This window comes from Pseudorca crassidens, chromosome 8, assembly GCF_039906515.1.
Source record: "Pseudorca crassidens isolate mPseCra1 chromosome 8, mPseCra1.hap1, whole genome shotgun sequence".
NCBI lineage: Eukaryota > Metazoa > Chordata > Mammalia > Artiodactyla > Delphinidae > Pseudorca > Pseudorca crassidens.
The window spans coordinates 99,203,620-99,226,404 of NC_090303.1; the positions used below are offsets into that span (position 1 = coordinate 99,203,620).

The following is a 22,785-nucleotide window of genomic DNA, read 5'->3' on the forward strand; positions in this document are numbered from 1 at the left end:
TTTTCCCTGGAATGTGTTGTTCTTATTGGCATTCTTCTGTTCCTGGCAGATGAGGAAACAACTAAGTAAAACGTTTTGTACTGCACTTAACTTATTTTCCTAGGAAGGAGAAGAAAATAACATTGATTTTGCCTCACCCTAACTGGGAACGTTAGTTATATAAGACTAGGAGTGACTTGAGAAAAAGGTGGGGATGGGGGAAGAATTGGGAAATTGAGCTACCCTCACCTGGTCAGTAGTGTGTCTCCTTCTTGCACTGAATACAAGAAACATCACTGCAGATCACCTTCTTAGATCCCATCCTGATGTCTAACAGGAGTCCTTCCCTATAGGAACTGAGGTCTGCCATGTGAGGTTAGTTCAGAGCCTGGGCCCCATACAGAGCTTAGGGCTTCTACTGGAACACCCACGGCCCAAACAACTTGACAATGAGTCTTCCTCTCCTGGGCTTCCTGGTACTCCTGTAGGCGTGGTTGGGAATCAGCTGGCTCTTCCTCCACATCCCCTGCAGCACATTTCTCAGTCTCCTGCTGAGGGAGCTGCTGATGATGACCTTGCTCCCTTGAGTGACGTCGTCCTGATTTTTATCAAGAATACTGAGCCATACAGCTTCTCTGTTCATGCAGTTTATCATCACTCTCTATGACAAAAATATAACAGTGTTAGGTTGTTTCTACTGGCCGCTGGAAGAAAGAATCGGAAATTGAGCTGAGGTTCTGAGATACATACTCTTTCATGGGCTTTTTGACGTACGGGCAGAACAAGGGCATTTCCTGCCAGGCAGCCCATTGACTCCTGTTCTGCGGGTGTCTGGTTGTTTCTTACCCTCCACCGGGTGTGTTAGTATCCCCTAATTTCCAAAAACAGTGATAGTAACTGAAATTTCTTTTGAGAGAAAGAATTTAGCATTAGGTCAGCTTGAAAAGATGCAGTGTGGTGAATAGATGTGATAACCAGTCTCGGTCATTTTCCGGAAGGCCCCAGGGGCCTTTGCAAGGTAAGCACGGCGCCATCCACCTTTGTCCTCTTCCTGTAACACGGCCAGAGATGGAATCCACAGAGACCTAGTGCAGCTTACTAACCAAATGACCTGGCTCGGATTTTATAGTTTCCGTAAATGGAATATTTTAAGCCTTATTTTTTTTTTTTAACTCTTGACTGAATCAAAAGGAAACAAGAATTTATTATTGGTCATGGTTCCAACATTGGAAAAAACATCAGAAGTTGGATGTGTTACTCTTTACCCTGATGGAAAGAGAAGCGAGAAGCAAATTAGCTTGAATGTAGAAAGCAAACAGCCCCCTATCTGCTGGGACAGGCCCCAGAGACGCGGGAGACAAGGTTTCAGAATGGACCCTTATCTCAGAGAGCTGGCATCTTCCTCCCTTCAGAGCAGGGTGCTGACGTCTCCCTCTGTACCGCTTGCCAGGTCGTCTCTAATGTATTTCTTAACATTCAGGTGCCATAAATCATCTTGTGAAGGGAAAAATAGTGACTTTTCCAAATTAAGTCAACACAACTGGAAAATCTGGAAATTTGTATGAATTACAAAACCTGAATAACTCCTTTCTAAGTTCAGAGCATTTGCTCATTTATTATGTCAAGCCTGAACTCACAGTACAGTTGCCTACCTTTAAATTGCCTATCTCTACATAAAACAAAAACAAAAGCTATTGGCATATGTGAGAAGGCACAGCGGCAGTGTTTACACAATTCCAGTACGGCCCTCACTTACTTTATTGTGTTATTTGCTTAGATGTTGTGACTGTTCACACAGTAGCTCACTGAGTGCAAGACTCTTTCCTCCTTTTATTGCTAAGCACAAGCACATGCACAGATACTGGGACAAGTGTACACCTAACATCCTGAAAGGGCTGGTGAGTTATTCGAATGGAATTTTAGTCACGTGCCTGGAGACTTTAATTGTGAAGTGCAGGTTTACTGGCCCGCACAGCCTCCATGAGATTCCATTCATTCCCCAGCTTCCTGCATGGGAAGCTGTTCTTGGGGCCTGAAACTCCTCTCAACAAAGACCGTCTAGCTGTCAAATTAAAAGTCCAGACCTTCATCTTCATGGACTTTGCTATGAAATCTGACAATGCCGACCACACTGCTTTTCTGGAAATCCTTTGCTTGTTTCTCCTCCACCCTCTCTGTCCATTTTCTTTCTTGACCTCCACAATGGCCAGCTCCCTCTCTTTCTGTTCTCTAAATGCAGTTGGAATCCAAAAGATTCCAGTGACGTCTCTCCTGCTACCAGTCATTTACCTGATGGTTCCTAAAATGGGACTTCCAGCCCAGAGAATGCTCCTGAGATCCAGACTTCGATAGCCATTTGCCCAGCTCGGGTACCAGGTTCACCATCCTTTCTTTGACATTCCCTAAATTTCTCATCTTCCTCCCTGTGATCTACCTTGGTGAAGCACATCACCATCCTCTTAGTCACCTGAGCCAGAAACCCAGGATTAATCTCCACACCATCTTCCCACCTAAATCCCAACATTCCCAAGCTGGTTATACCTCCTAACTCTCTTTCCACTTCCTCTTCCTCTCCATTTCCACTACTCTCTTATTATTTCTCTTTTGTATTAACATAGGAGCATCACATCTGGCCTCCATGACTCCATCCCCCTGAAATCTGTCTTTCATCTCACTGTAGTTCCTTTAAAACACAAATTTGATCTTGAAAATCTCCTGCTTAAAATACTTGAATGGTTTCCCATTAGTTTCAGAATGAAGTTCAACCTTCTTAAATAGGAAGAAGTAAACGCAGAAAAGTAAGAATAAACCAAGGCAAAATAACTTCTTATTTGGACAAAGTTTGTTGTGCTATGGCCCTTACCCACTGTCTATTGTGACCTACTCCTGCTACCCTCTCAAACTTATCTCTTCAGCCCTATTGTACCATCGATGGGTACACTCCTACTTGAGTGTTCCATATAGAACTTTACCATCTGCTTCCTTTACGTAGGAGTCCTTATCTCTCTTACCTCCTTATTCACCTGGGTAACTTAACCTTCAAGACATAGCTCAAATATGTTACCTCTTCTAGGAAACCCTCCTTCCGGACCTCCTTTCCCTCGCCCACTCTCCTGTGTGTTCATAATAATAATTGAACTGAACTCTCAATCTGTATCTTTTCTCTCCATTATTCTGCTGAGTTTCTTGTAATGTTTGACACATAATGGAAACACAGTGGATGTTTGATGATTAGATGAGTGAATGAATGAATGGGTGAATATTAGGCCAAATAATAAAGCAAAGTAATATTGTATAAAGAGCATTGTGCAATGTCTTGTGAGATACCGTGTCAAACTTCTGGTTTGGGAGCCAATCTGCTGTGTAATTGAAAGAATTGTGTAACCTTTCTGGACCTCAGTTGCTTACCTGTAAAATAAGGAGAGATCATACCAAGGCATAGTCCATGTTTAGCTCTAATATTCTGTCATCTCCACGACTGTCATTTCACAGAAAAAACACAACTAGCCATGAACTGAGTTGTATATTAAAGAATCGGTGCATGGCCTACGCACCTTCATTGTGGATGTGCCCCATCTGGGCAGCCAGTTTACAGAACAGGCTCCTAAATTCCTGCAGCTTGCACGTAAACGTGTCTTTCAAAGGAAGAGGTGCATACCCCGGTGGGAAAACTCGAGCTTACCAATCCCTCTGATACTTTTTTATTAAATATTCCTGTTATTAAATTTCATTGACTTCTAAGAGGGTTGAATGATGTTCAGTCTATCAGAGAGAGATGCTGCTCCTGGGTTGGGGGGATGTAAGTGTGACACGATAGCGACTGGGTCCTGGTCCTACTTCAGTGTGCCTTTCCCCTTTCTTGTAGATGGAAGCCCTTACACCTGGTGGGTGGGCAAAGCCAACGAGAAGCACTACTACTGGGGCGGCTCCGGGCCCGGAATTCAGAAATGCGCCTGCGGCATCGAGCGCAACTGCACGGACCCCAAATACTACTGCAACTGTGACGCGGATTACAAGCAGTGGTGAGTGCGGGGGGCTAGCGTGCGAGCTCGCCCTCCTAGCATGCCTGTAGGTCACGCTAATTAGATGGAAGAGAAAGTGTGAAAAGTGCTGAAGTAATAAGATAATAGGTTAGAAAGGTTTAGAGCTAACCCAGTTGGCAAATGTCAGGGACGTTCTGAAAAATATAAGAGTGGAAAGAGGTCAGTGCTACAAGGGTAGGCATTTAGAATAGAAGAACACATAATTGATGTGTTCATATTTTATTCAGAGAGGGAAATAATGAGCCATGTAGTAGACAGTGATTTGCATTATAAAATGTGCTTTGTGACAATAGAGGGGGTGGCCGCGGGCAGGGAGCCCGTGTGCAGGCGTGTGAGAGCATTCTCTGCAAACAGCCTCCTATGGTGAGTGCTTCCACCTCCTGCAATGTTTGCTTTGAGTAGCTGGATGAGGAAAAAAAAAAAAAAATGAGGGGGAAAAAGAAAGGGAAAAAATTGTGCTTTGCTCTCGGTTTCAGCAACAGTGCTTACCGGTCTACTTTTCTGTTATGCCTTGAACTGTTTATAACTCTGATACAAATCAGTTCACAGAAGATCTATTTTGGGTTTCTTTCATCCCTCTGCTGGCTTTTGTCCTGCTTCACGGTGAATGGCTGGTTCTGTGTCAGTAATAGATAAAGATAAATCAGCTGTCATTGCATAAGAAAAAGGCCCCAGAAGTTGGAGAGGAAGAATATAAACTTGAGTGCGGTTCTTCCCAGACGCACACATCCTGCACCTGCTTCTGGTTTTCTGACACGTGGAGAGGCCGGCTGTGCTACATTCCCGCCTCTGGGCGGCAGCAGAGAGCAAAGTCCTGCATTTCCTCATGTGACCAACCACAATTTACTCTTGTCGCCTCTGTTTTACACCGTTTGGGATAATTTACAAGACAAGGTCATCCCACCAGTTTACTGAAAACTAATTCTGAGTGTAAAGTTATATGATTGTCAGGTTGGATGCTTAATTTCCAAAAGCCATTTTTCTTTTAGTAAATGAAATGAATTACCAAGGCTGAACGTTTCAGTGGCATAGAATGTGTGTGTGTGTGTGTATAAATAGTTATCATCATTCTTTAATTATGTTTTATCGTAAAGAGGAAATCATGATCTCACTTTTTAATTTTGTTTGAAAGGTGTATCTACACGCATGCACACACACACATTCATACCCAGTATACAAACTAAAAGTCAGGAGAATGAAATCAGAAGGACCTGGGCTTTGAAGATAACTTTTCACTCAGTCAGTCAGTCGGTCCTTCATTCTGTCAGTCATTTACTCAGCAAATATCGATGGAGCTCTAATGTGCCAGGGAGTCTTGTAGGTACTGCGAATAAAACAGAGAATGGCTATAACAAGAACCCCTGCCCTGACTTATGTTCCTGTCACTTCTTACTAGTTGTGGGTCCTTAAGCAAGTTCCGTGGGCTCTCTCAGATTCATTTCTCTGTTCAGCTTTGACTCACACCCCCTTCGGGAAGCAGACTTTGAGTGCAGCCTCTCTGACCAGAAATGAGAGCACTGTCCCAGATGGTTCATTGTCCAGGGAACCCAGACTGTTCAATTCTTTTTGTACTACCACAGAAGAGAGTTGACATGTTCAGAAGGAAAAGGGAAATCTTGTGTGTGCATCCAAGTGGAATTCATTTTTGTCAGGCATCATTCCAAGTGCTAGGGATACAGTGACAAATAGAACATGCTCTTTGTCCTCAAGTTACTCAAAAACTAGTTAGGAAGAAAACACACACACATAGACGCCATAAAACAATCAGTGCTCTGGAGAAGACACTGCAGGCACAACAAAGCCAGTGCAAGAAGATTTAAAGTCCAACTGAGGGAGAGCTGGGGGGAGTTAGGAAAATCCTTACAAGACAGGGATGCTTGAGAGAGAAGTAAGAGTTTGTCAGGCACACTCTTCCTTGCATGATTGACTTGGAGGAGGAGCATGAGTAAGGACAGTCGGTTTGGGGAACTGTCAGCACAGTAGATCTGGAATGTGATGTGGAGAAGAAGGGAGAAAGCACAGTAAGGCTGAGCACCTGGGCAGGATAACATTAGAGCTGCCATTCTTTGCAGGGAGTGGTAGGAGTTTGCATTTATTGGCAGCGAGCCCCGTGGAGGAAACCTTGATAGGGATGGCGGCGGGAGGGGAGGAAAACAGTCAGCAAAGGATGTCAACATAATCCTTGAAAGGCATCGCTGGTGGTCCAGTGAGTAAGACTTCACGCTCCCAGTGCAGGGGCCTGGGTTCAATCTCTGGTCAGGGAACTAGATCCCGCATGCATGCCACAACTAAGAGTTCACATGGCACAACTAAGAAGTCTGCATGCTGCAACTAAGAAGTCTTCATGCCACAACTAAAAGATCCCACATGCTGCAACAAAGATCCCATGTGCCACCCGGCACAGCCATAAATATATATATATATATATACACACACACACACACACACACACACACACACATATACACATACATATATATGTATATATATATAAAAAGAAAGGCATCAAGGGCAAGACCGTGGAAAAGGGAATATATGTAAGATATTTGGGAAGTGGTACCTACAGCACTTGATAGTTATGACTATGTGAGAAGAAAGAGAGGAGTCTGGGTAGGCTCCCCACTGGGCACCTAGAAATGGTTAAATTCCTTATCAGGCTAGGAAATAACAATCTGAGGGGGTAGGTGATGAGTTCAGCTTTGAAAATATTACATTTGAGGCTCCAGCATAACACCATGTCTAAACCCAGAGGGGCACCATTAATGGGATTACTGACTAAACATACAGGCTTCAGAGCAGTGTATTTCCAAGAACACACGTGAATTCACATCACAGATGGGAAGACGGTGTAGACAGGTCTGTTCGGCCTCACTCCCAGACGCACCCGTCTAGCAAGCTCTTGACAGGATTATAGCTTTTCACAGTTCCCTGGGGACTTGGACAGTGCTGCTGTCTTGTTCCCTTCCAGCCGAGTAGCAGCCGAGACATCCTCACCCCTTCGCTTCTGTGAAGTCTGTGTAATGTCTCATGATAGGGGCACTATATTTTGAGCAAGCTGAAAAGTATAATAAATATGTTTACAATAAATAGCTATTAAAATGATCTTCCCTAGTTGGCACAAGAAAAGAAGTTTTTGGTGATGTCTTACGGGGCTTTGAATTCACCAGCACCTGGCAAAGACCTGTTCTGTGGATGCTTTCAATATTTTAGAATGATTGTTTCGTTTCTGGAGGTGTGTTCCAAAGTTCCCAGGAGCAGTAGAGAGAGACCTGGACTTGGAGACAGAAGACTTTACGTCCAGGCCAAGGTTTGCCACTTTGGGGGCAGGTTTCTAACCAGTCTGAGACTTAGATTTGTCGTCTCTATGATAAAAATAAATCTGGACTGGTAGATTTTTGTGAGAGTTAAATAGAATGTGGAATAGGAAAATATTCTGTGAATTGTACAGTGCGGATACATACCTATTTGCAATTCTTAATTATGTAATTCTCATTGCAATTCTTAATGGCTCCAAATGAACCTTAAGAAGTGAAAGCAGACTGTGGAAAGAGGTGCCTTTGCGTTCTCGACCTGCTGTGCCACAGGGCTCAAGTCGAATTCTAGAATACCACGTGGCAGTGATACGGAGCAGCCTTTATCAGAGAAACTTACAAATCAGAGACCATCAAGAGGAGAGAAGGTCCAGGTCCACCAACTCTATCAACCCTCACAGAGAGATGCTGGGCCCAGGCTCTTGTGCTGAGCACAGTGTTCCAAAGAACCCCTGGCTTCTCTCTCTTCTCATAGGGCAAGAATGAGAGCAATTTTGTCAGTGGAGGAATCAGATTCTGAGGGCACCAGGCCAGCTGGGCATAGGGCCAGCTCTTTACTGCATTGTCTGGTAGTCCCGCAGGAGCAGGAAGGAAGCCAGGGCCCCTGCAGGAGGCTGACTTGAGTGCAGCCTCCCTGACGGAGAGAACTGGGGAGCACTTCCAGCAGGTTCATTGTCCAGGCTACCCCGAAGGGTGTGCTCCATGGTCACTGGTCTCCAGTTCTTTTCGTCCTACCACAGAGGACGGCTGAGAGACCCAGAAAAAGGAAATTCTAGTGCATACACCCAAGTGAAATTTGCATATGTGAAACCACATTTGTTGTGATGTAAAAGTAAAAATAGAGGTTCTACTGAATCTCATGCTTCCAGACTCCAGCTAAGAAAGTTACTTCTTCCAATCATCTTACCTCAATCACAGAGAATCATTTGGTTAAACTGGGCTGAGACGAATGGGTGCAAAGTTTCCTCCTACGCCATTTCCTCTTTATGTGACCTAAGCTGGGCATTTCGCCTCTCTAAGATTTCATACCAGCAAAATGTAGATAGTGCTTCCCAATTCATGTAAAGGTCTGGTAAAGCGCTGTCATAAATGAGTGTTTAAAATTGCAGTAGGGTATATTATTTTTATTACTTGAATGTTGAATGGAAGCGCAGCTAAAATCTTAAAAATTTTATTTTCTTTATTTTATTGAAGTATAGTTGATTTACAATGTTGTGTTAATTTCTTCCATACAGCAAAGTGACTCAGTTATACATATACATATATATATATATATATATATATATTCTTTTTCATATGCTTTTCCATTGTTTTGTCACAGGATATTGAATATAGTTTCCTGTGCTATACAGTAGGACCTTGTTGTTTATCCATCCTGTATATAATAGTTTGCCTCTGCTAACCCCGAACTCCCAGTGCATCCCTCCCCCACCCCACCTCCCCCTTGGCAACCACAAGTCTGTTCTCTATGTCTGTGAGTCTGTTTGTTTCTTAGACATGTTGATTTGTGTCGTACTTTAGATTCCACACATGAATGATATCATATGGTATTTGTCTTTCTCTTTCTGACTTACTTAGTATGATAATCTCCAGGTCCATCCATGTTGCTGCAAATGGCATTATTTCATTCTTTTTATGGCTGAGTAATATTCCATTGTATATATGTACCACATCTTCTTTATCCATTCATCTATCTATGGACATTTAGTTTATTTCCATGTCTTAGCTATTGTAAATAGTGCTGCTATGAACAAAGGGGTGCATGTATCTTTTCAAATTATAGTTTTGTCTGGGTATTTGCCCAGGAGTGGGATTGCTGGAATCATTAAAAATTTCTTAAAGTTCAGATACATAAATTGGGGCCCAGGAAATTTTTAATTACTTTCTAAACTTACATTGGAAATGAGAAGTGGAGATAAGACTAAGACCCAGATTTCCAAACTTCTAGTCCAGTGTTTTTCTACAATATCATGATCTAGGAAGACTACTCTTGTCTTTATCTTTTTAACGATTTATGAATTTAATGTTTTCACTAGTTATATGTAAGTTTTAAATTTAAAGCTTAAACAATAGACAACGTATTATATGTTCTTTTTTTAAAGAACTCTAAAACTTAGATTAAGCATTTTTTCATATTTACTAGAGTAAAATACACAAAAATGGAGCTGAGATAAATTAGATTGTAGCTCCAAGTGTGATTGTGTCTCACAGCAAAGTGGCAATGGGCTGTGAGAAGTATAAGCACCTCAATAATTGCCCGATTTTCTATGCCATGAGAAATTCTGCACAGTTATTTCTGAGATTGAATGTAATTTAACATTTATGATTTACTATTCACAGCAGTAGTAAATATTCCCACCTACAGTGCCAGAATCCTACTTAAGTGAGCCTTGGTCTCAGCTAAGTGCCCACCGCTGGGTAATTCCTGGTCTCTGACAGCCCGACTCAATGAGCTAAATCATCACATCTGAAATTAGCAATTCCAAAATGGAATTACCAGTGAAGGTGTGCCGTTCATTGCTTCAGTACCTTCTTGCGTGTAGTTGTAGAAATTCTGGGTAGTTGTGTCCTGGCCCAGATGGGCACGTACATGGGAGGAAATAAGTGAGGTGAAAATCCATTAGCACTGTCTTTGTGTTATAATTAGTAATCAGTTCCCACCTCAATAGTAGAAAGGCACATACTAACCGGTAGTGCCCTATTCCATAGACCAGGAATTGGCGTGTCTGTGGAGCTTTTCTTCCTGGGCCAGAAATAATCCATGACAGTGTTTACAGGCAGCAGAACCTCTTCGCTGCTTCAAACCCAGAATCTTAACTTTTGGTTGGCTCAGATTACTGTCCAACTACTAACAGCAAAATATTTGGAATATTTTTAAAAGTAATCATCCTATATTTTTTCATTATTTTAATTTCATCAAATCAGTAACATTTTTCTGTGAAACATGTTTAGTTTTACTCAAAGTGAAATATTTATATGTGCATTCTCACCCATCATATTGTTCAAATAATAATAATACTGAACATTTTGAGTGTTAATTATGTGCCAAATATTGTTCAAGAGCTTAAATGTATCATGTCATTTAAACATCACATTGACCCAATAATGAAAGTGCTGTTTCTCCTCATTTTGCAGATGAGGAAATGAAGCCCCAGAGAGGTTAAGTTACTTCCCCAAGGTCACACAGCTAACAAGTCATAGAGCTGAGATTCAAGCCCAGGACAGGCAAACTCCAGATTCAAGCTCAAATATTACTCTGTAAAAGTTTCAACACATGTACTATATACAGTATGATTTCATTTTTTCCAATTTTTAAAATTGTTATAAAATACACATAAAAAATTTACTGTCTTACCAGTTTTTAAGTATATGTAGTTCAGTGGTATTAAGTATTCATTTTGTTGTGAAGCCATCACCACAGTCCATCTCTGGAACTCTTTTCATCTTGCAAAACTGAAGCGCTCTACTCGTTAAACAACCTCTCCCTCCCCCAAGTACCTGGTAACCACCATTCTACTTTCTGTCTCTGTGAATTTGACTGCTCTGGCGCCTCATATGAATGGAGTCATACAGTCTTTTTGTGGTTGGCTTATTTCACGTAGCATAATGTCCTCAAAGTTCTCCTGTGTTGTAGCACGTGTCAGAGTCTCCTTCCTCTTTAAGGCTGCATAATATTTCATGGTGTGTGGGCACCCCATTTTATCCATTCATCTGTCAGCAGACACTTGGGTTGCTTCCACCTCTCAGCAATTACGAATAATGCTGCTATGAACATGAGTGTAGGATTTCAATTTTATTACCTACTTTTACTCACCTCTGTGGTATTCCTTACTTGGTTTTTCGGTTCACATCATTTTCTAAATGTAACCTGGTTTTGCATCCTAGTTCTGTTCCTTGCTAGCTCAGCGACATTGAACAAGTTACAAAAGTGCTCTGTGACTATTTCCTTAGGAAAAAATTGAAACAGTAATACTACCTACCTTGTGTGATAAATGTGAAGTTTAAATGAGAGGATACTCCTAAGTGAGAATGCACATCTGTATTTCACTAGCAAATGCTCCCCTAACATTTATTGTAATTGTTTTGACTACATCCAGTAAATACACGCTGAGTTAGGTCGTGATTGTCGCGGGGTACAGCCCATTGGTGTTCACCAAAAACTTCTCCCTGCCTTCCGCTCTGACCATCTTGCCTGAGTGCCCTGGTGCCGCCTCGTGAGATTCTTTTGCTGCTGGTGACGGCTGTCTCAGTCTGTGACTATCACTAATGCTATTACAGGAGACAGATGTGGAAACCCCACTGTGTCTTTCAGCGAGACCTTACTGAGGGGCTGGGACTTAGAGAAATGTGACGCCAAGAGAAATGTACCGCTTCTGCCTGAAGTGACCGCTGCCAGAGACCACAGGCAGCACTCTAATCCCTGAGGCCCTGCCTGGCTCCCGGCGATCCTTCCCCTGGATCTCCACTCCACCCTGCTCTCACTAATGATCTTTCTGGGCAGCCCTGAGCATTAGGAGCTAGGCTGGAGCCTCCTTGAGAACCCACAGGAGGAGGGAAGTCCTTCCTCCCCACCCCAAGCCCTACCTCAGTTCCTAGAGGAGGAACATTTGTTTCTCAGGCTGATCGATGGTACAAACATTAATTCCCTTTCAGGAGAAAATTCGCAGCTTCAAACAGTTTACAACAAAAAGCTGAGTCTATCACTGGCCTGGAACAGGCCATCATGGTGGGTATATTTTCCCAAATCTACATTTCAGTCCTAGGTGATACCACCTCTGGGACAGTAGTCTGACCCACAATGTGCAATGACAGCATCAGTCCAGTTTCATTTCATGATCTCTTCATGAAGGAAGAGAAGTCAAGGAAGCCACCTTGAAGGGAAATTTGGGAATTGCTGTCAAAACTTTCATGTATCAGTTCTTTGAGCTTTTCACTATCTGGCATTTACATTCTTGTATGAATACGAACAAATGTAAATACTGAGATTTTATTTTCCACTTTTTTGTAGCAGCCCAAACAAAACAAACCCTAATAGAAATGTCTATTAACAGAGTTTTAGAGAATTACACTGTATTTAGGTTGTTAAAGGAAGGCGATAGATACACAGACACTTGCATAGAAAGATGCCCAGATGAAAGGGCAAAAAACAAGTTGAAGAGCACCATGTATGAGATGAGTCTGTGTTTTAAAAAATGCATAGAGATCCATAACCCTTATACATACATAGACAGTTTCTGGAAACTATACAATAAAAACTGTTGTAGACTAAGGTTGTGGGGACTTATAGAAGACTTGTCTTTAGCCATACTACATCTTAAATTTACTCTTTGATTTTTTTTGCCATGATCGTATTTAACCTGTTCAATTAAAATGTTTTAAAGTAGTTTAAAAAACTAAAATTAAAAAGTAGGGACCCTACAGGCATCCTGTTTCATAATGAAACAATAGTAAATTGTTTTCTTTTTAAAAAACAGATAGAAGAATAATTTGCAACAAGAAAATGGCATCCCTGCTCTTGATTCCACCAGCCCCAATACTCGAATGAGTGTCTAGGCAAATTGGAAGATTCCCCTTTTCTATTTAGCACAGTGAAAGCAAGACCATCCATGCCATTAGCCTTACCGCAAAGTATGTTTTTTCTCATTGATCTGAATTCTGTGAAACAGCTATTTGTGCTTTTAATCTCTGGGATCCTGCTTTTGATAATAATTGCTTACATCCCGATACTCAGTAGTCTTCTTTATGGATATTGTAGGAATGTGATTTTATGAGGAACACTGATATCACTTATGAGTAACACTCTTCTGGTTGCTAAACAGACCAAAACAGTAGTTGATATTCAAATAAATGTGTATACGCATATAAAATAAACTATTAAAATGGGTAGCTATCGATATATTTCCGTTTTAGATACATAAATGGAGATGCCCTTTTGATGTAATGAAGGCCATCTTCATTGTTAAACTTTGTTAAAAAAATTTTTTTTAGAAGAAGAAAGAAAAAGCAAACTTTATTTTAATGCTGTTTAGCCCCAAAGCATGTGTTTCAGTATCAGAGCATTGCCAGAATGAATTTAAGAAAGGTTCTACACCCTGGGTATTTTATTCCTTATACTTACTCTTCTGAAGTTCACTGGCCAGATTTCCTCTACCGTAAAGTTGCATCTAAATAGGATATTCCTCAAAGATCTAGCAGGTAAACTCATTTAGAAGCCTAACTACTTTTCAGTATGTGGGTCAGGGCTAAGAGCCCAAGGCAAGGGCTTCTGCTCTTTCATTTGGAATCCACCTCGGGATGTGAAATAGGAGATATCTGCCAGGCTCATCCAGCACGTGCTGGATGGCTCAAGACACAAAGCAGCCTGTGACTTAAAAGACCCACTGGCAACGGGGACAGGGAAATGTCTCTCTTAGTTTGCAGAAAAAGCATAAAAATGATCTATTATGTTCTGTCTCAGGGACACTTTGGTGCCAACTTGCCTGGCATAGCATAGTATTCTCCTGTCACCTCGTGGATTGTATCATGACAGATAGGTAATTGGGCTCCAGAGACGATGTCAGCAAAGTGTCAATATGGTTTGACCAGTGCCCCTAAATAATATTGATGACAGGAAAGGGAGAGAGATTAATCAGGTGTGAACCTGTCAAATGTTCAGAGCGTGCGGTGGGTTCCCGAAATAGGCACAACTAACAAAAGAATGCTAAATGGACTTGAACAGAAGAGCTTATTTAGTGATCTTGAGAAAAGCAGAGCTAAGATCCAAGAGAGATTTATAAGAAAGTTCATTTTCCATCAGCATGCCTCTCTCCAAAATGCTTTAAAAAGAGGGAGATCTATTATTATATTTTCTGGGGAAAAAATTGCATTCTTCCTAAAAATCAGTCATGAGAAAAAGGTCAAATTAAAAGGCGTGTCACTAAGCTGAAAGCAAAGTGCCGACGAAGCTATTGTGAGGCATATTATCAATGTGGGTCATGGGGAATCCACACATGCTGAAGCCTATTTGTTTCTTTGCTCTGTATCCCACTGAAAGATCAAATCCATTACACCCGAAAGTCATCATCACACTTTTCCTTATCATGCCAACCATCTCTCCTGGGTCTTTCACAGATACCTGACCCTCTGTTACTACAGCGTTTCTCTTTGTTCTAAATCTAAGTTCGGAGCAGTATCGCAACAACCTTCCAAAATAACTTCCAACCTTGACTCTCCTCCCCCCATCCTACAACTTCATAACTGTCATTATCACTGTGTGGCTTCACATAAATTAGAATCACCCAGGAACCATTAAAAATGCTGATCGTCAGGCCCTGCCTCAGAATAATTAAATCAATATCTTTGGGGATCAGGTCTGGTTACCCTGGAGTTTCTGCAAACTCTTGGGGTTTCAAGTGTGTCACCAGGGTTGAGAACTACTGATTTCGGGTTAGGTTGAGCTGTACTAAATAAAGAAAGAAGGAAGGAGGGAGGCAGGGAGGGAGGGAGGATTGAAGGGTGGCTTAAACAAGATGAAAGCCTATTTCAATTTCCTTTTTGTGTGAGAGAAGCCCATGCTCCTCCCAACAATCTTCTCTGGCATTCTTAGGGTTTGACCACATCCTCAGGATCCAGTAAGGCTTCTAGAGCTGCAGCCATCACATTCACATTGCAGGTGGAAGGTAGAGCAGGGGAAAAAGAAAGCACGACTTCTCTCTCTGAAAATGCCTTTCCATACATACTTTTATGTACATATCGTTAGCTGCATGACCACACTTAGCTTTATGACCACACCTAGCTGCAAAGATGGCTGAGTTATGTAGCCTTTAACTGGGCATGAATGTGCCTCCCTAAAAATGAGGGTTCTGTTACCAAAGAAGAAGGGGGAAATGAGCATTAGGAGGCAACTAACAGTTTCTGTTCCAACTGTTAATTCTTCAAAAGAGCCCTGCTAATATTCTGTTCACACACCTTCAAGGGCTCCCCGTTAGCTTCATGGTTAAATCCACACTCCTTCAGTTACTATTTAGAGTTCCGAAGTCTCTCCTCCTTTTACCTTCTCAGCTTTTCCTCACTCTACATCATGGACATTCTGAAAATATGTTTACTTTATCATTTCTGGCCCTTCTGTCTGCACCTGAACTATCCCATCACACTCCTGCCAGTTAAACGTCATTCTGCAGTGAAGACCAGCTTGAGGAAGTCTCCCATACTTGACCCACACCCCCAATGTCTAGCAACAGCTCCTGAATTAAAAACTTGCCTCCCCACATTCCCAAAGCAAATTACATTTATTATAAAGTTATATTGTACCTTAACTGTAATTCTTTGCCTCTATATCTGTCTTCTCTCTCAAACGGTAAGATTCATGATGCCAAACACCATGCCTCATTTGTGTTTATAAACCCTTTGTACCTACCACTTAGCAGCTACTCAGTAACTATTTGCAATTTGAATTAAATTTGTAGCCCTTTAGAGCAGCGGTCCCCAACTTTTTTGGCACCAGGGACCGGTTTTGTGGAAGATAATTTTTCCATGGACGAGGGTGGGGGAATGGTTCAGGCAGTAATGCAAGCAATGGGGAGCGGCAGATGAAGCTTTGCTCGCTCGCCTGCCACACACCTGCTGCTGTGTGGCCCGGTTCCTAACAGGCTGCAGACTGGTACCAGTACTTGCCTTGCGGGTTGGGGACCCCTGCTTTAGAGATTTAGGGGGTTTCTTTAGTGTTTGAAAACTATCTTTTTGTTGTGAGCCATAAACACACACAGAGACACACACCAATACTTTTGTCCTTGTAGATATTTTTTACTATGCACAGCAAAAATTGGAAAGTTATTTTGTACTAAATGGTAAGGTAATTCGGCCAAGAGAGTTTTGAAAATGCTAATCATATGTGTCTACTAATATGTTTATCCATACTTGCAAACACATGTACACACATATATATGTTAAGTGTACATACTACCTTACTATATGTGATGTATGATACTGCATTAATTTTTTGGGAAGCATGCTAATTGTGTTAGGCTAGTTTAATGTCTGATATTAACACAAAATAAATTACTCTATATACATGGAGATAAATGATCAAGATGGAAATAGAGGATGTTTGCAAAATTTGAGAAAATGAGCATGGATGATAATACTTTGCCTCCTATATCTTTGTCAGCACCGAGAAGGGTGTACCTTTACCGTAGACTAGTGAGGTAGGCAGGATAATGGTCCTCAAAGATGTTCACATCCTAATCCCTAGACCCTGTGAAAATGTTACCCCATGTGGCAGAAGGGACTTTGCAGAATGTGATTAATGGTAGAAGCCTGAGATGGGAGATTATCCTGGATTATCAAGGTGAGCCCAATCTAATCACGAGTCTTTAAAAATAGAGAAACTGTCGATAGCCTCATCCACCAGAGGGCAGACAGCAGAAGCAAGAAGAACTACAGTCCTGCAGCCTACGGAACGAAAACCACAATCACAGAAAGATAGACAAAATGTAAAGGCAGAAGACTATGTCCCAGATGAAGGAACAAGATAAAACCCCAGAAAAACAACTAAATGAAGTGGAGATAGGCAACCTTTCAGAAAAAGAATTCAGAATAATGATAGTGAAGATGATCCAGGGCCTCGGAAAAAGAATGGAGGCAAAGATTGAAAAGATGCAAGACATGTTTAACAAACACCTAGAAGAATTAAAGAACAAACAAACAGAGATGAACAATACAATAACTGAAATAAAAACTACACTAGAAGGAATCAACAGCAGAATAACTGAGGCAGAAGAACGGATAAGTGACCTGGAAGACAGAATGATGGAATTCACTGCTGCGGAAAAGAATAAAGAAAAAAGAATGAAAAGAAATGTAGACAGCCTAAGAGACCTCTGGGACAACATTAAACACACCAACATTCACATTATAGGGGTACCAGAAGGAGAAGAGAGAGAGAAAGAACCTGAGAATATATTTGAAGAGATTATAGTCAAAAACTTCCCTAACACGGGAAAGAAAATAACCACCCAAGTCCAGGAAGCACAGAGAGTCCCAGGCAGGATAAACCCAAGGAGAAACACACCAAGACAAATAGTAATCAAATTGACAAAAATTAAAGACAAAGAAAAATTATTGAAAGCAACAGGGGAAAAATGACAAATAACATACAAGGGAACTCCCATAAGGTTAACAGCTGATGTCTCAGCAGAAACTCTACAGGCCAGAAGGGAGTGTCACCATGTATTTAAAGTGATGAAAGGGAAGAAGCTACAACCAATATTACTCTACCTAGCAAGGATCTCATTCAGATTCGACAGAAAAATCAAAAATTTTATAAAGAAGCAAAAGCTAAGAGAATTCAGCACCACCAAACGAGCTTTACAACAAATGCTAAAGGAACTTCTCTAAGAGGGAAACGCAAGAGAAGAAAGAACCTACAAAAACAAACCCAAAACAATTAAGAAAATGGTAATAGGAACATACATATCAATAATTACCTTAAATGTGAATGGATTAAACGCTCCAACCAAAAGACCCAGACAGGCTGAATGGATATAAAAAGACCTGTATATATGCCGTCTACAAGAGACCCAATTCAAACCTAGGGACATATACAGACTGAAAGTGAGGGGATGGAAAAAGATATTCCATGCAAATGGAAATCAAAAGAAAGCTGGAGTAGCAATACTCATATCAGATAAAATAGACTTTGAAGTAAAGAATATTACAAGAGGCAAGGAAGGACACTACATAATGATCAAGGGATCAATCCAAGAAGAAGATATAGCAATTATAAACATTTATGCACTCAAAATAGGAGCACCTCAATACATACGGCAAATGTTAACAGCTATAAAGGAGGAAATCAACAGTAACACAATAATAGTGGGGGACTTTAACGCCTCAGTTACACCAATGGACAGATCATCAAGACAGAAAATTAATAAACACAAGCTTTAAATGATACAATAGACCAGATAGATTTAATTGATATTTATAGGACATTCCATCCAAAAACAGCGGATGACACTTTCTTCTCAAGTGCACACTGAATATTCTCCAGCGTAGATCACATCTTGGGTCACAAATCAAGCCTTGGTAAGTTTAAGAAAATTGAAATCATATTAAGCTTCTTCTCTGACGACAACGCTATGAGATTAGAAATAAATTACAGGAAAAAAAAAAAGTAAAAAACACAGACACATGGAGGCTAAACAATAAGTTCCTAAATAACCTAGAGGTCACTGAAGAAATCAAAGAGGAAATCAAAAAATACCTAGAGACAAATGACAATGAAAACACGATGATCCAGAGCCTATAGGATGCAGCAAAAGCAGTTCTAAGAGGGAAGTTTATAGCAATGCAGTCCTACCTCAGGAAACAAGAAAAATCTCAAATAAACAATTTAACCTTACACCTAAAGGAACTAGAGAAAGAAGAACAAACAAAACCCAAAGTTAGCAGAAGGAAAGATATCATAAAGATCAGAGCAGAAACAAAGAAAACAATAGCAAAGATCAATAAAACTAAAAGCTGGTTCTTTGAGAAGCTAAACAAAATTGATAAACCATTAGCCAGACTCATCAAGAAAAAGAGGGAGAGGACTCACATCAACAAAATTAGAAACGAAAAAGGAGAAGTTACAAGAGACACCAGAAATACAAACCATCCTAAGAGACTACTACAAGCAACTCAATGCCAATAAAATGGACAACCTGGAAGAAATGGACAAACTCTTAGAAAGCTATAACCTTCCAAGATTAAACCAGGAAGAAATAGAAATTACGAGTAGAACAATGACAAGTAATGAAATTGAAACTGTGATTAAAAATCTTCCAACAAACAAAAGTCCAGAACCAGATGGCTTCACCGGTGAATTCTATCAAACATTTACAGAAGAGCTAACACCCATCCTTCTCAAACTCTTCCAAAAATCTGCAGAGGAAGGAACACTCCCAAACTCATTCTATGAGGTCACCATCACCCTGATACCAAAACCAGACAAAGATACTATAAAAAAAGAAAATTACAGACCAGTGTCACTGATGACTATAGATACAAAGATCCTCCACAAAATACTAGCAAAAAGAATCCAACAACACATTAAAAGGATCATACACCATGGTCAAGTGGGATTTCTCCCAGAGATGCAAGACTTCTTCAATATACGGAAAGCAATCAATGCAATACACCATATTAACAAACTGAAGGATAAAAACCATATGATCATCTCAGTAGATGCAGAAAAAGCTTTTGACAGAATCCAACACCCATTTATGATAAAAACTCTCCAGAAAGTGGGCATAGAGGGAACCTATGTCAGCATAATAAAGGCCATATACAACAACCCCATAGCAAACATCATTCTCAATGGTGAAAAACTGAAAGCATTTCCTCTAAGATCAGGAACAAGACAAGGATGTCCACTCTCGCCACTATTATTCAATGTAGTTTTGGAAGTCCTAGCCACGGCAATCAGAGAAGAAAAACAAAAGGAATACAAATTGGAAAAGAAGAAATAAAACTGTCACTGTTTGCAGATGACATGATACTATACATAGAAAATCCTAAAGATGCCACCAGGAAACTACTAGAGCTAATCAATGAATCTGGTAAAGTTGCAGGGTACAAAATTAATGCACAGAAATCTCTTACATTCCTATACACTAACAATGAAAGATCAGAAAAAGAAATTAAGGAAACAATACCATTCACCACTGCAACAAAAAGAATAAAGTACCTAGGTATAAACCTACCTAAGGAGGTAAAAGACCTGTACTCAGAAAACTATAAGACACTGATGAAAGAAATCAAAGATGATACCAACAGATGCAGAGATATACCATGTTCTTGGATTGGAAGAATCAATATTGTGAAAATGACTATACTACCCAAAGCAATCTACAGATTCAATGCAAGCCCCATCAGATTACCAATGGTATATTTGCAGAACTAGAACAAAAAAATCTTAAAATTTGTATGGAGACACAAAAGACACCGAATAGCCAAAGCAATCTTGAGAGAAAAAAAAACGGAGCTGGAGGAATCAGACTCCCTGACTTCAGACTATACTACAAAGCCACAGTCATCAAGACAATATGGTACTGGCACAAAAACAGAAATATAGATCAATGGAACAGGATAGAAAGCCCAGAGATAAATCCACATACCTATGGTCAACTGATCTATGACAAAGGGGGCAAGGATATACAATGGAGAAAAGACAGTCTCTTCAATAAGTGGTGCTGGGAAAACTGGACAGCTACATGTAAAAGAATGAAATTAGAACACTCCCTAACACCATACACAAAAATAGACTCTAAATGGATTAAATACCTAAATGTAAGACCAGACACTATAAAACTCTTAGAGGAAAACATAGGAAGAACACTCTTTGACATAAACCACAGCAAGATATTTTTTGACCCACCTCCTAGAGTAATGGAAATAAAAACAAAAACAAACAAATGGGACCTAATGCAACTCAAAAGCTTTTGCACAGCAAAGGAGACTATAAACAAGACAAAAAGACAACCCTCAGAATGGGAGAAAATATTTGCAAACATATCAACAGACAAATGATTAATCTCCAAAATATATAAACAGCTCATGCAGCTCAATATCAAAAAAACAAACAACCCAATCCAAAAATGGCTGGAAGACCTAAATAGACATTTCTCCAGAGAAGTCATACAGATGGCCAACAAACCCATGAAAGGGTGCTCAGCATCACTAATCATTAGAGAAATGCAAATCAAAACTACCATGAGGTATCACCTCACACCGGTTAGAATTGAGCATCATCAGAAAATCTACAAACATTGACTTCCCTGGGGGCACAGTGGTTAAGAATCTGCATGCCACTGCAGGGATCGAACACAGGTTTGATCCCTGGTCCGAGAAGATCCCACATGCCACGGAGCAGCTAAGCCTGCGTGCCACAACTACTGAGCCCACACGCCACAACTACTGAAGCCTGCGCACCTACAGCCCGTGCTCCGCAAGAAGAGAAGCCCCCACTTGCTGCAACTAGAGAAAGCCCACGCACAGCAATGAACACCAACACAGCCAAAAATAAATAAATAAATGAATTTATAATAAATAAATAATAAATTAAATTTTTTTATAAAAGAAAATCTACAAACAATAAATGCTGTGGAGAAAAGGGAACCCTCTTGCACTGTTGGTGGGAATGTAAATTGATACAGCTACTGTGGAGAACATTGTGGAGGTTCCTTAATAAACTAAAAATGGAGTCACCATATGACCCACCAATCCCACACCCGGTCATATACCCAGAGAAGACCATAATTCAAAAAGACACATGCACCCCAATGTTCACTGTAGCACTGTTTACAATAGCCTGGTCATGGAGGCAACCTAAATGTCCATCAACAGATGAATGGCTAAAGAAGATGTGGTACATATATACAATGGAATATTACTCAGCCATAAAAAGGGACAAAATTGGGTCATTTGTAGAGATGTGGCTGGACCTAGAGACTGTCATACAGAGTGAAGTAAGTCAGAAAGAGAAAAATATCATATATTAACGCATATATGTGGAATCTAGAAAAATGGTACAGATGAACTGGTTTGCAAGGCAGAAACAGAGACACAGATGTAGAGAACAAACGTATGGACACCAAGTGGGGAAAAAGCGGGTATGGGGGGAGTGGAGTGAATTGGGAGATTGGGATTGACATATATACACTAAGATGTATAAAATAGATAACTAATAAGAACCTGCTATATATAGCACAGGGGACTCTACTTCACTTTGCTGTATGATAGAAACTAACACCGCATTGTAAAACAGCTATACCCCAATTTAAAAAAAGAAAAGAAAAGAAAAGGCAGAATTGCAGGAACCGGATTTCTTAATTAATTAATTAATTAAAAAACATTAAAAATAGAGAAACTTCCCCAGCTGTGTTCAGAAAGAAATCTGGTATCTAATGACAGAAAAAAGAACAGAGAGATGGTTTATTGCTATTTTTTAAGAAGAAAGAGTGGGTCCATGAACCAAGAAATGTAGGTATCTTTTAAAAGCTGGAAAGGGAAAGAAAATGGATTCTTTCATAGAAGCTCCAGAAGGAAGCTTGGCCCCGAGAACCTAGTCCAGTCAGACGCACGTGGGAATTTTAATCTACAGAAGTGTAAGATGATGACTCTGTGTTGTTTTAAACCACTCACTGTGCAGTAATTTGCTGTGGCAGCAATAGAATACTAATAGCTCTACTTTCTACTGCGCTGATGTCATTAAAAAAACTCTGCAGAACTTTTTTTCTCTCTCTCATAGTGGTGTAGAGTCAAGGTTGACTGATAAAATAGCCTTGCAGATAATAACTGAAAAGAATGTCCATAAAGGTACTCTCGTGGCCAGCACACACTCCCCTGCCTGTCCACTGCTTGCTGATGCAGGAGCTTCAAGCCTGTGCAGAGGACATGCAGGGCCTTCCTTCCACGTATGACCCTCTGGACCA

At 40.6% G+C, this 22,785-nt stretch overlaps 1 protein-coding gene across 3 annotated transcripts in view; it reads left to right on the forward strand.

Annotated features, from left to right (window-relative positions):
- CNTNAP2 (contactin associated protein 2) overlaps positions 1-22,785 on the forward strand; it is a 2,029,937-nt gene that overhangs the window by 1,581,578 nt on the left and 425,574 nt on the right. For all 3 annotated transcript variants that reach the window (XM_067747291.1, XM_067747290.1, XM_067747289.1), the window contains one exon: positions 3,845-4,001. In XM_067747291.1, coding sequence (XP_067603392.1) covers positions 3,845-4,001 — 157 coding nt within the window. The remainder of the gene's footprint in view (positions 1-3,844; positions 4,002-22,785) is intronic.